This window comes from Hyperoodon ampullatus (genome assembly GCF_949752795.1).
Source record: "Hyperoodon ampullatus genome assembly, chromosome: 3".
Taxonomy (NCBI): Eukaryota; Metazoa; Chordata; class Mammalia; order Artiodactyla; family Ziphiidae; genus Hyperoodon; species Hyperoodon ampullatus.
Window position 1 is genome coordinate 75,213,189 of NC_136916.1, and position 13,765 is coordinate 75,226,953.

The 13,765-nt window shown below is 40.6% G+C and overlaps 1 protein-coding gene across 1 annotated transcript in view; it reads right to left on the reverse strand.

The window, feature by feature from the left end:
* Positions 1-2,178, reverse strand: part of PGPEP1L (pyroglutamyl-peptidase I like) — a gene marked incomplete at both ends in the record, with an annotated part of 48,037 nt that extends 45,859 nt beyond the window's left edge. Inside the window, one exon of the mRNA XM_079699097.1 lies at positions 2,145-2,178. Coding sequence (XP_079555223.1) covers positions 2,145-2,178 — 34 coding nt within the window. The remainder of the gene's footprint in view (positions 1-2,144) is intronic.
* Positions 2,179-13,765: the final 11,587 nt, after the last annotated feature.

Genomic DNA, 13,765 nt, shown 5'->3' on the forward strand with positions numbered 1-13,765 from the left:
ACAGTTCCTGCCTGGCCCCTGTAGGGGAGGTCAGCTGCTGTCAGGTGGGCCTGTGACTGGTCGGCTCACTTCAGGGTGGGCACTGGGCTGCAGCTAGACGTGGCATTCTCCAGCTCAGCTTTACCTGGAACCCAGCTGAGGTTTTGAGTTCCATCTATCTGATTCCCGTGATGTATTTCTCAAATCATCAGATTCTGAGATGGGGAGGAGCTATGATTAAATACCTACCTCTGAAACCTCACCTCCACCCCAACCCCCGGACCTCAGGTCTTTAGAGCAGGAGTCAGTTCTGGAGAGGGCTGTGCCTCTGAAATTCTGGAACCTCTGGGTCTAGAGCACTAGGAAGTTTGACTCACAAAGGGTAAAACTTTCTCAGGGAATAGAAAAGTTTGGGACATGATGTCCCAGGAAGCTAGTGGCGTTTTCTGACTTTGACTGAATCTTATAGAATTAAATAAGACTGGAGTTGCCGAGCAAAAAAGAAAAAGAAAAAGAAAAAAAAAGGAAAATACTGAGATTAAGGAAAAATCACTGAGAAATCAGGTACCTCCTGGGATGACTGTAGGAATACTAAAAATGCAGTGACACCAGAAAAAAATCACATGCTGCTTTAGAATCATATTCAGATCAGTGTATGCAGATCATTTCTTATCTGTTTTCAATTAGGCAAAACAACTCAGCAAATGAAGGTTCGAAGCTCTTGTTTTGCAGGGTCAAACCTTACACTTTAAACTTGGCAGGCCCTCGAGTGGAACTTGTGAAAAGGGGCTGGAGAAATCTTCTCTTGGAATCAAAAGAGGCCCTCTGGAGGGAGGCGGGTTTTCTCACTCTCCCATCGTCATTGTTTGGTGCCAGTCCAAATGTCTTGATCTTAAGGCAGTTTGTCAGAGTCCTTGTTCCCCCACCATCTGTCTATGTGCCAATTGACTTGGTGAGATTTACACGTGAAGCAAATCCAATTAAACGAAAAGACTGCCCTTAGCAGCTCAGAGCATTTTTAATAAAGGAAGGCCACACTCTGGAAGCCAGTGAGCATTCCCAAATCGCAGCTGATTATCAGGTACTTCATCAAACAATCCAGAGTTTGCCAGCAAACCACAAGTTGACAGGACAGAGGCAGGGGTTGATGTGAGTCTAAGGCTTGCCCTGGTGCTTCAATATTCATATTTCATTTGTGGCAAGTGTCACATTTATCAGGGGTACAGTTTCCTTAGGAATTCAAGGGTAATCTGAACCAATCTCTAATACCCAAAATAACACAAATGAGAACAAGGGAGATAAAAGGTTTTCGAAAGAACTTTCTTTTTCTCAGAAGGTTAACAGGAGTTTGATTATAGCCTGAAAATATTAAGATAGGTAACTTTCAATTTTCCACACACACAGGAACCCTTCTCTCTTCAACGTTTCCTTCATCCAACACAATTCAAAAAACTTAAAATATGCCAAATGTGTCGGACTAAAAATAAAGAGCTTTGTGAAGAAATCAAGCCCTCCAGGGACCAGCTGTGACAACGACTGGGGGTGTCTGGGGTTGATTTTGAATGTGCTGGTGAAAGGCAGGAGTGGGTGGCTACCATTCCTTCTGATTGACCTTCTGGGGTTCAAAGTCTCTAACTGGTGGCTCTCAGAGGGTGCTTAGAGTTCCCTGGGTGGCTAAAAGCCCTCTAGTTTTGGGGGGGAGCTATGTGCCCCTGTCAGGGTGGGCACTGTAGATGGACTGTCTCAGCCTTATTAGGCTCCGTTCTTTCTGAGTCCCCTGCTCCCCCTTCCTTGCTATGCAGCTGTACCCCAGAGGATGCCACATGGGCCCCAGACTCGGACAGCCGGCGCCAGCCTCTGCCTCCCCCCCTGATGGGCTGAAGGACAAGGTCTGAGCCTAAGCCACATGTGGGCACCTACTGTGTATGCCACTCAAGAGTTATTTGAAGTGAATGACAGGGCAGAAACAGAAAAGCCTCTCTGTCCCCTGTTTTTTTTTTAATAGGGCATAGCAGGAAGTTAGCTCCATCTGGAATTATTGGAACCACCAGTTGCCACTCTTTTTTCCCCATGAGGGAACTGTTTATGACCAGGATCAGGCAAGTGCGCATTCCATGGTCAGGCTAAAAGCAGCAGCAAGTGGGAAAGCAGAAAAGTCGTCTTACCAGTCACCACCACGCAGCTGGACTGGGAATCCATGAAACCGGAGTTGGGAGCGCGCTTCTGCGCCTGCGCGGGTCAGAGGCCCGGCCCTGGGCGCTCTGAGCGCCGCGCGCCCCTCCCGGCTGGTCGCGGGCCTCCCGCTGGGGTGGGGACCAACCACCCCGCCCCGCAGCGTTTTGGGGGCCCTGAAAGACTGAAGACTCTGGGGTGGGGGGGAGGGTGTAAGACAACCCCCCTCCGAAAGCAGAAATAGCCAGCTCAGGACGCACAGGCTGCGGCAACAGAAAAGTAGAGGGTCGGAGCGCCATCAGGGTCTTTCTGGCCACTTGGGGGCGGGGTCATTTTGTTGGTCGGTGTGTTCGGACGTGAGACACGAGTCTGGCGACCAACTGACCCAGTTTGCCTGGGACTGGGATTGGACGGGGGCTAAAAGGTGCTGAAACCCGTACAGCCCCAGCGAGTCAGGATGGTGCGGAACTTACAAGTTGTTTTGTTTAGACCTTGGCTTGATTAAATTTGGTAGCTCTTGAAACCGATTTTGCAAAATATGTTTAAAAAAAAAAAAGGAAAAAGAAACCAAAACCACAGATGAAGCTTATAGCTAAAAGTGATGGTTGAAAGCACCTGCTGCCTGTAAACTGTGGCTCCGCAGGCAAGTTAACCTGTGCCCCACCCACTTCTCCTTGCAGGGAAATGGGGATGATCGCAGCACCGCTTCCTGGGTGGAGTCTTACCCCAGCCCACTGTCCCCGTACCTCCCACAGCCCTGGGGGCAGAGGCTCACTTGGCCAGCAGTGTCTGCTTGGGCTTCCCTGGCTGTGCTCTCACCGTACCCAATTCTGCCTGCATCAGTGCTGAATAGGGCCCTTGACTAGCTACACGCACCACTAAATGCTTTCGCATGTCACCTGGCTCTATAGCCCATTCCTCCTCCTTTTTGTGTCACAGTAACCAAAAGAGCTAATATTTGGGGCTAGTTATGTGACATCTTGACCTTTCAGACTATACTACTTAAAACAAACACCTTTTTTAAAATTAAAAATCCTTTTTACAAAAGCTGTCTAATAAGAGGTACAAAAACCATCATTCTCTTTCCCCATCTGGGCATGGCCATGAGAGACTCCATCCAGGGGCGGCCAGGAGAACCCCACCACCCCCAGCATCATACTGCTTCCCCAGGTTCAGACTACTCCTTAATAGAGGGCGTGACCTCTTCTTAATTCCATCTTCTTAATTGGCCCCCTGATAAACAATACACCTTAATTGGGATCGCTGCCAAGGACCTAGAGTCCACCTGATGCCTTCCTGGGCTACTGAACCAACAGCCATTCCTTTTAATTGGCCCCTGGTGTGGGCTGCAGGCTTATTTACAGCAGAGAACAGGTGGGAAGTGGCATTTGCCCCCAGTGGCCTTCCCGTGCCTGCTCTGGGAAGATGGGGCCAGCTTGTTTTGCAGAGCATATAGAGAGCTTTGCATTTCACCCTATTTTGAGATTAGACAATACAAAATTACAAGATTGAGAGCAATTAACCGGTTTCTCATATTCTCACGGTTGACGTTCCCCACCACCACCTCTGGTAAATGGCTCCCCTAGTTCATGTCACTCACCTAGTCCTTCTATCAAGAGGGCTTTGCTTGTTCATCACAGTTATAAACGAGGATATTAGATCACTAGAAATGCCCACATTTGTTAAGTTGGTTGCTGCTAAGGTCAAGTTCTGATATCAACATAACTAACGAGGTCTGGGTATCTAACTTGTTTACTAATGTTACTTACTAGTTTACTAATGTTAACTTATCAGGCCTCAAAACGGACTCCTCAACTGCTAAGACTGTCCGTTTTTAACAGTGCTACTTTTCTGATAATGAAGCTGCAATTTTTACATTTTTATTTTTTCAGGATTTGACATGAGCCATTCCTATTTTAACTGCAACTGGGATGTGTCCTAGAATTTTCACTTTCCCATAATTCACTTATTATGTCCTAAAATTTCCTCTAATTTTGCAGTTAATGAAAAAGAAAATGAGAGACATAAACTATTTCGACTTAGCCACAGTGACATTTTCCCCACTTGGGGGAAAGACACACACACGTTCTCATTCTCGAAAATGAGAACAATTCAGAGAAGTATGGATTTTGAGGTCTGACATTTGCACTTTTATTTCTTTTTCCACTGTAAAAACAAATGGTCTCTAACAATTGCCGATGTCAAACATAATCTTTAGGCCGATGAAATATAGTAAGCCTGAGAATAAATAGAGCAACTAAAGAGAGATGTCTTGTTTAACAAAAAGCACAGTGATCTTCCTTACAAGTTAGATTCCCGGGAGGAAAAATTTGTAATCATATTTGACTCTGGGATTAAGAGGGCAAGGTGTGACCCTCTCTCACTGAACCGGAAAGCAAGCAGCAGTGTGCACGTGTTCTCACCAGGGAGGACAAATGGGGTTGCCAAGATGACAGTATCCCAAGGCCGAAAATATTTCTTGTTTTAAACCAAACATATAACGTTGTGGGGTTTGTTTTAAATTGCTTATTGGCAAGTTGTGACTTCCTGCTTAAGGAAGAAGGATTAAAAAGTTTGTTTATTGTCTTTGACACAACCAATTCTTGCAACATATTTTGTACACTTCACATAAATGAGATGTAATCAAACTGGTCAAATTCCTCTTGGGAGGTGGAGAATATAAATCAGCAAGAAGTACTGGTGGTTAAAATGATAATAATAACAACAACAGCAACACTCCTCTGTCAAACATCACTGCTTCCAAATCAGCTACTTACTCTACCATAAAACATAGAACTCCTAGCCAAACTGCCTCTTGTCAAAGCAATAACAAGTTCTCCAAAAATGTCAGTCTTCTAAGGTAGACTTTGGGAATCACCCTCTCCTATTACTTTGCCTTTTCAGCTTAATAGTCCAACAGGGGTGGATACATAGTTTCTGTAAAGAAGTAGATGGTAAATATTTTAAGCTTTGTGGGCCATGTGGATTTTCCAGCAGCCATAGATAATATGCAAATAAGCAGGCGTGGCAGTGTAACAATAATTATCTATGGACACTGAAATTTGAATGTCCATGTGTCATAAACTATTATTCTTCTTCTAATTTTTTTTCAACTATCTACACATGTGAAAATTATTCTAGTCCACAGGCTGCACAAAAATAGGCAGTGGGCTGGGTTGGGGCTGTGGGTTGTAGTTTGACAAACCCTGCACTAGAATATAATTTTTCTCTGGTATGGAACATGATAGAGCTGGTGATAAAGTGACCTTGTGGTATACATGAACAAATTTTCAATTAAATGAGTAGATTTTAATTAAAATAAAAACAAGGATTAAGTAATTCAGAATGTTCCATCAAAAACCTCATTGCTTTCCTTTTTTTCATTAGGTTCACCTGGTGTTAAATTAGAAGAGCATTCTGAATAAATGTGGTAGACAGTTTTGTGTTCAAAATGATAGTATTTATGATTTTTACCACTGTGGAATTAGCTCACTGAAGCAGTTATCAATTAATAACACCCATCTATGTGTAATTGCTAGTTGTCCTAGGAGAGATTAGGCTCCAACACCCAGGTAAGGAAGGATCCTGAAGCTGTACTGCATTTTTTTGGAGGTTTCAGGTGCCATATATTCATTCCTTATTCATGCCATATATTCATCTTCCTACTAAAGCCTCGCTCTCAAATGCTTATGACATTTACTTATTTAAATATAAAAAATTTGAGACTTTTATAACATTCTGAAACAACCATTTAAAACTGGTTTAAAACAATGAGGGAATTGCTATGTGAGAGACCATATAATAATGCTGGGATTATCTTTAGCATTCCATGGGAAACCGATATAGAAGATACAAGTCTTTATAACTTCACCTACGCAATATGAATTAATAGCTTGAAAAATTAGTGTTTTAAAATTTCTGGAAGTCTGCTGTGATACATCATAGGTAATAGTTTCCTTACATTTTATAGGAGAAAGTTTTGCCTATATTTTTCTTCTGTCTTGTATTTTTCCCTTTGACTTTTGCTGTCTTGATTTTTTCCCCGCTAAGGACTATATTTCCTTGACTGAAAAGTAACAACTGCAGCTACAGGAATTGGTTTATTTATTAAAATCCAGTAGCTTGCTAGCCCTATTGTTTAAATACTGGATTTTTCTTTCGAATTTCACAAATATCTTGGGAATGGCTAGAACAGTTGTGTTCTTAACACTGAGGAAATTCCTGTGTAGATAAATGAGACCAGATGGAGGACACATCAGAGTGCTTAACAACCTCCTGGAATGAAGGGAGGACCATACTGAAAACATGCTCCAAACCCCTATTTTCCAGTTTATATATATAAACAATATTTTTCATTTTTTCTTGTTAGAGTTAAGGGCAATTTTGGTGTCAAAAATGAGTGCCATGTGCCTGAGTAAGTTTGAGCAAGATTTAGAAATCCAACAACTGACTTACAGACCATCTGATAGTCTACCTAGAAATTCTGTGATAATTGACTTTAGAAATTACTGGACCTCATAAAAGTGGCTGAATGTAAGACTGGCATTGACCCAAGCTAACGGTTTTCTTATATATCAGCAATAACCGATAGGTAAATGTAATTGAAGAAAAGAAAGAGCCATTCAAAATAGCTGACAAATATCAGAAATATAGAGGAAGAAACCTAGCAAGGAATATATGAGATCCATTTGTAAGAACTGCAGAACTTTGGCAAAATAAAAAAGATAAAAGTAACTCACATATCTGCTGACCTGAGGTGCCAGGTGCAGCCATTTTGCACTAGGAACTCTGGTCTGAAGTGCCAGGTAAGAGGCCTCTATGTTACACCCTATGAAACTAGACAAAGCAGGAAGGAAAAGTGAAAAAAAAGCTGCACTGATGAGACTGCAAGGGAAGACTACCTACTATCAAAGAAAGACTCCAATTCATCTCTACTTAAAAGGGGTTCTTGGTGCTCTGGCTGGCTGTCAGGCCTCAGCCTCTGAGGTGGGAGAGCTGAGTCCAGGACATTGGACACCAGAGACCTCCCATCCCCATGTAATATCAATCAGCGGGAGCTCTCCCAGAGATCTCTATCTCAACACTAAGACCCAGCTCCACCCAACGGCCAGCAAGAACCAGTGCTGGACACCCCCTGCCAAACAACTAGCAAGACAAGAGCACAACCACACCCATTAGCAGAGAAGCTGCCTAAAGTCATATCAAGTTCACAGACACCCCAAAACCCACCACCAGAAGTGGACTTGCCCACCAGAAGAACAAGATACAGCCCCACCCACCAGAACACAGGCACCCGTCCCCACTACCAGGAAGCCTACACAAGCCACTGAAAAAACCTCACCCACCGGGGGCAGACACCAAAAATAACAAGAACTACGAACTTGAAGCATGCGGAAAGGAGACCCCAAACACACTAAGTAAGTTAAAATGAGAAGACAGAGAAATATGCAGCAGATGAAGGAGCAAGGTAAAAACCCACCAGAACAAACAAATGAAGAGGAAATAGGCAGTCTACCTGAAAAAGAATTCAGAGTAATTATAGTAAAGATGATCCAAAATCTTGGGAATAGAATGGAGAAAATACAAGAAACGTTTAACAAGAACCTAGAGGAACTAAAGAGCAAACAAACAATGATGAACAACACAATAAATGAAATTAAAAATTCTCTAGAAGGTATCAATAGCAGAATAACAGAGGCAGAAGAATGGATAAGTGACCTGGAAGATAAAATAGTGGAAATAATTACTGCAGAACAAAATAAAGAAAAAAGAATGAAAAGAATTGAGGACAGTCTCAGAGACCTCTGGGACAACATTAAACACACCAACATTCGAATTATAGGGGTCCCAGAAGAAGAAGAAAAAAAGAAAGGGTCTGAGAACATATTTGAAGAGATTATAGTCAAAAACTTCCCTAACATGGGAAAGGAAATAGCCACTCAAGTCCAGGAAGCACAGAGAGTCTCATACAGGATAAATCTAAGGAGAAACACGCCAAAACACACATTAATCAAACTATAAAAAATTAAATACGAAGTAAAAAGTATTAAAAGCAGGCAAGGGAAAAGAAACAAATAACATACAAGGAAACCCCTGTAAGGTTAACAGCTGATCTTTCAGCAGAAACTCTACAAGCCAGAGGGAGTGGCAGGACATATTTAAAGTGATGAAAGAATAGCTGATTCACTTTGTTATAAAGCAGAAAATAACACACCATTGTAAAGCAATTATACTCCAATAAAGATGTTAAATAAACAAACAAATAAATAAATAAAGTGATGAAAGGGAAAAACCTACAACCAAGATTACTCTACCCAGCAAGGATCTCATTTAGATTCGACAGAGAAATTAAAACCTTTACAGACAAGCAAACAATAAGAGAATTCAGCACGAACAAACCAGCTTTACAACAGATGCTAAAGGAACTTCTCTAGTCAGGAAACACAAAAGAAGGAAAAAACATACAAAAACAAACCCACAATTAAGAAAATGGTAATAGGAACATAAATATTGATAATTACCTTAAATGTAAATGGATTAAATGCTCCAACCAAAAGACACAGACTGGGTGAATGGGTACAAAAACAAGACCAATATATATGTTGTCTACAAGAGACACACTTCAGACCTAGGGACACATACAGACTAAAAGTGAGGGGATGGAAAAAGATATTCCATGCAAATGGGAATCAAAAGAAAGCTGGAGTAGGAATACTCATATCAGACTAGACTTTATAATAAAGACTATTACAAGATCCAAAGAAGGACACTACATAATGATCAAAGGATCAATCCAAGAAGAAGATATAAGAATTGTAAATATTTATGCAGGCCACATAGGACCACCTTAATACATTAGGCAAATGCTAACAACCATAAAAGGGGAAATTGACAGTAACACAAAAGTAGTAGGGGACTTTAACACCCCACTTTCACCAATGGACAGATCATCCAAATGAAAATAAATAAGGAAACACAAGGTTTAAATGATACATTAAGCAAGATGGACTTAATTGATATTTATAGGATATTCCATCCAAAAACAACAGAATACAGACTTAAATGATATTTATAGAACATTCCATCCAAAAACAACAGAATACACTTTCTTCTCAAGTGCTCATGGAACATTCTCCAGGATAGATCATGTCTTGGGTCAAGCCTCGGTAAATTTAAGAAAATTGAAATTGTATCAAGTATCTTTTCTGACCACAGCGCTATGCAACTAGATATCAATTACAGGAAAAAAACTGTAAAAAACACAAATACATGGAGGCTAAACAATACGCTACTAAATAATCAGGAGAGAACTGAAGAAATCAAAGATGAAATCAAAAAATACCTAGAAACAAATGACAATGAAAACACAATGACCCAAAACCTATGGGATGCAGCAAAAGCTGTTCTAAGAAGGAAGTTTATAGCAATACAATCCTACCTCAAGAAACAAGAAAACTCTCAAATAAACAACTTAACCTTACACGTAAAGCAATTAGAGAATGAAGAATTAAAAAAACCCCAAAGTTAGCAGAAAGAAGGAAATCGCAAAGATCAGATCAGAAATAAATGAAAAAAAATGAAGGAAACAAGCAAAGATCAATAAAACTAAGAGCTGGTTCTTTGAGATGATAAACAAATTGATAAACCATTAGCCAGACTCATCAAGAAAAAAAAGGAGAAGACTCAAATCAACAGAATTAGAAATGAAAAAAGGAGAAGTAACAGCTGACACTGCAGAAACACAGAGGATCATGAGAGACTACTACAGGCAACTATATGCCAATAAAATGGACAACCTGGAAGAAATGGACAAATTCTTAGAAAAGTACAACCTTCCAAGACTGAACCAGGGAGAAATGGAAAATATAAACAGAACAATCACAAGCACTGAAATTGAGACTGTGATTAAAAATCTTCCAACAAACAAAAACCCAGGACCAGATGGCTTCACAGTTGAATTCTATCAAACATTTAGAGAAGAGCTAACACCTATCCTTCTCAAACTCTTCCAAAATATAGAGAGGGAGGAATACTCCCAAACTCATTCTACGAGACCACGATCACCCTGATACCAAAACCAGATAAAGATATCACAAAAAAAGAAAACTACGGGCTTCCCTGGTGGCGCAGTGGTTGAGAGTCCGCCTGCCGATGCAGGGGACACGGGTTCGTGCCCCGGTCTGGGAAGATCCCACATGCCACGGAGCAGCTGGCCCCATGAGCCATGGCCGCTGAGCCTGCGCGTCCGGAGCCTGTGCTCCGCAACGGGAGAGGCCACAACAGTGAGAGGCCCGCGTACCGCAAAAAAAAAAAAAAAAAAAAGAAAACTACAGGACAATATCACTGATGAACATAGATGCAAAAATCCTCAACAAAATACTAGCAAACAGAATCCAACAGTACATTAAAAGGATCATACACCATGATCAAGTGGGGTTTATCCCAGGAATGCGAAGATTCTTCAATATATGCAAATCAATCAATGTGATACACCATATTAATAAACCAAAGGATAAAAACCATATGATCATCTCAATAGATGCAGAAAAAGCTTGTGACAAAATTCAACACCCATTTATGATAAAAACTCTCCAGAAAGTGGGCTTAGAGGGGACCTACTTCAACATAATAAAGGCCATATATGACAAACCCACAGCCAACATCATTCTCAATGATGAAAAACTGAAACATTTCCACTAAGATCAGGAACAAGGCAAGGTGGCCCACTCTCACTACTATTATTCAACATAGTTTTGCAAGTTTTAAGCCATGGCAATCAGAGAAGAAAAAGAAATAAAAGGAATCCAAATCAGAAAAGAAGTAAAATTGTCACTGTTTGCAGGTGACATGATACTGTACATAGAGAATCCTAAAGATGCTACCAGAAAACTACTAGAACTAATCAATGATTTTGGTATAGTTGCAGGTTACAAAATTGATGCACAGAAATCTCTTGCATTCCTATACAGTAATGATGAATAATCTGAAAGATAAATTGAGGGAACATTCCTATTTACCATTGCAAGAAAAAGAATAAAATAAATAGGAATAAACCTACCTAAGGAGACAAAAGACCTGAATGCAGAAAACTATAAGACACTGATGAAAGAAATTAAAGATGATACAAACAGATGGAGAGATATACCATGTTCTTGGATTGGAAGAATCAACATTGTGAAAATGACTCTACTACCCAAAGCAATCTACAGATTCAATGCAATGCCTATCAAATTACCAGTAGAATTTTTCACAGAATTAGAACAAAAAATTGCACAATTTGTATGGAAACACAGAAGACCCCGAAGAGCCAAAGCAATCTTGAGAAAGAAAAACAGAGCAGGAGGAATCAGGCTCCCAGACTTCAGACGATATTACAAAGCTACAGTAATCTAGGCAGTATGGTACTGGCACAAAAACAGAAATATAGATCAATGGAACAGGATAGAAAGCCCAGAGATAAACCCATGCATATATGGTCACCTTATCTTTGATGAAGGAGGCAAGAATATACAATGGAGAAAAGACAGCTTCTTCAATAAGTGGTGCTGGGAAAACTAGACAGCTACATGTAAAAGAATGAAATTAGAACACCTGCTAACACCATACACAAAAATAAACTCAAAATGGATTAAAGACCTAAATGTAAGGCCAGACACTATCAAACTCTTAGAGGAAAACATAGGCAGAACACTCTGTGACATAAATCACAGCAAGATCCTTTTTGACCCACCTCCTAGACAAATGGAAATAAAAACAAAAATAAAGAAATGGGAACTAATGAAACTTAAAAGCTTTTGCACAGCAAAGGAAACTATAAACAAGACGAAAAGACAACCCTCAGAGTGGGAGAAAATATCTGCAAATGAAACAATGGACAAAGGATTAATGTCCAAAATATACAAGCAGCTCATGCAGCTCAATATCAAAAAAAACCAACAACCCCATCCAAAAATGGGTGGAAGACCTAAATAGACATTTCTCCAAAGAAGATATACAGATTGCCAACAAACACATGAAAGGATGCTCAACATCACTAATCATTAGAGAAATGCAAATCAAAACCACAATGAGGTATCACCTCACACTGGTCAGTGTGGCCATCATAAAAAAAATCTGTAAAGTGTCCATCGACAGATGAATGGATAAAGAAGATGTGGCATAATGGTTAAGAATCCATCTGCCAATGCAGGGAACACAGGTTCGAGCCCTGGTCTGGGAAGATACCACATGCCGCGGAGCAACTAAGCCCATGCACCACAACTCCTGAGCCTGCGCTCTAGAGCCCACAAGCTACAACTACTGAAGCCCGCACACCTAGCGCCCGTGCTCCACAACAAGAAAAGCCACTGCAATGAGAAGCCTGCGTACCACAACAAAGAGTAGCCCCCACTTGCTGCAATTAGAGAAAGCCCACATGCAGCAGCGAAGACCCAATGCAGCCATTAAAAAAAAAAAAAAGAAAGAAAAGATGTGGCACATATATACAATGGAATATTACTCAGCCATAAAAAGAAACGAAATTGAGTTATTTGTAGTGAGGTGGATGGACATAGATTCTGTCATACAGAGTGAAATAAGTCAGAAAAAGAAAAACAAATACCGTATGCTGACACATATATATGCAATCTAAAAAAAAAAATGGTTCTGAAAAACCTAGGGGCAGACAGGAATAAATATGCAGACGTAGAGAATGGACTTGAGGACATGGGGAGTGGGAAGGGTAAGTTGGGATGAAGTGAGAGAGTGGCATGAACATACATACACTACCACATGTAAAATAGATAGCTAGTGGGAAGCAGCCGCATAGCACAGGGAGATCACCTCAGTGCTTTGTGACCACCTAGATGGGTGGGGTAAGGGAGGGTGGGAGAGAGACTCTGGAGGGAGGAGATATGGGGATATATGTATATGTATAGCTGATTCACTATGCTATAAAACAGAAACTAACACACCATTGTAAAGCAATTATACTCCAATAAAGATGTTAAAAAAATAAAATAAAATAAAAGGTGGACACCCTGAAAAAAAAAAAAACTACAAACAATAAATGCTGGAGAGGGTGTGGAGAAAAGGGAACCCTCTTGTGCTGTGGTGGGAATGTAAACTGATACAGCCACTATGGAGAACAGTATGGAGGTTCCTTAAAAAACTAAAAATAGAACTACCATATGACCCAGCAATCCTACTACTGTTCATATACCCTGACAGAACCATAATTCAAAAAGAGACATGTACCACAATGTTCATTGCAGCTCTATTTACAATAGCCAGGACATGGACACAGCCTAAATGTCCATCGACAGATGAATGGATAAAGAAGAGATGGCACATATATGCAATGGAATATTTACTCAGCCATAAAAAGAAATGAAATTGAGTTATTTGTAATGAGGTGAATGGACCTAGAGTCTGTCATACAGAGTGAAGTAATTCAGAAAGAGGAAAACAAATACCGTATGCTAACACATATATATGGAATCTGAAAAAAATGGTTGTGATGAACCTAGGGTTAGAATAGGAATAAAGATGCAGATGTACAAAATGGAATTGAGGACATGGTGGCAGGGGGAAGGGTAAGCTGGGACGAAGTGAGAGAGTAGCACTGACAAATATA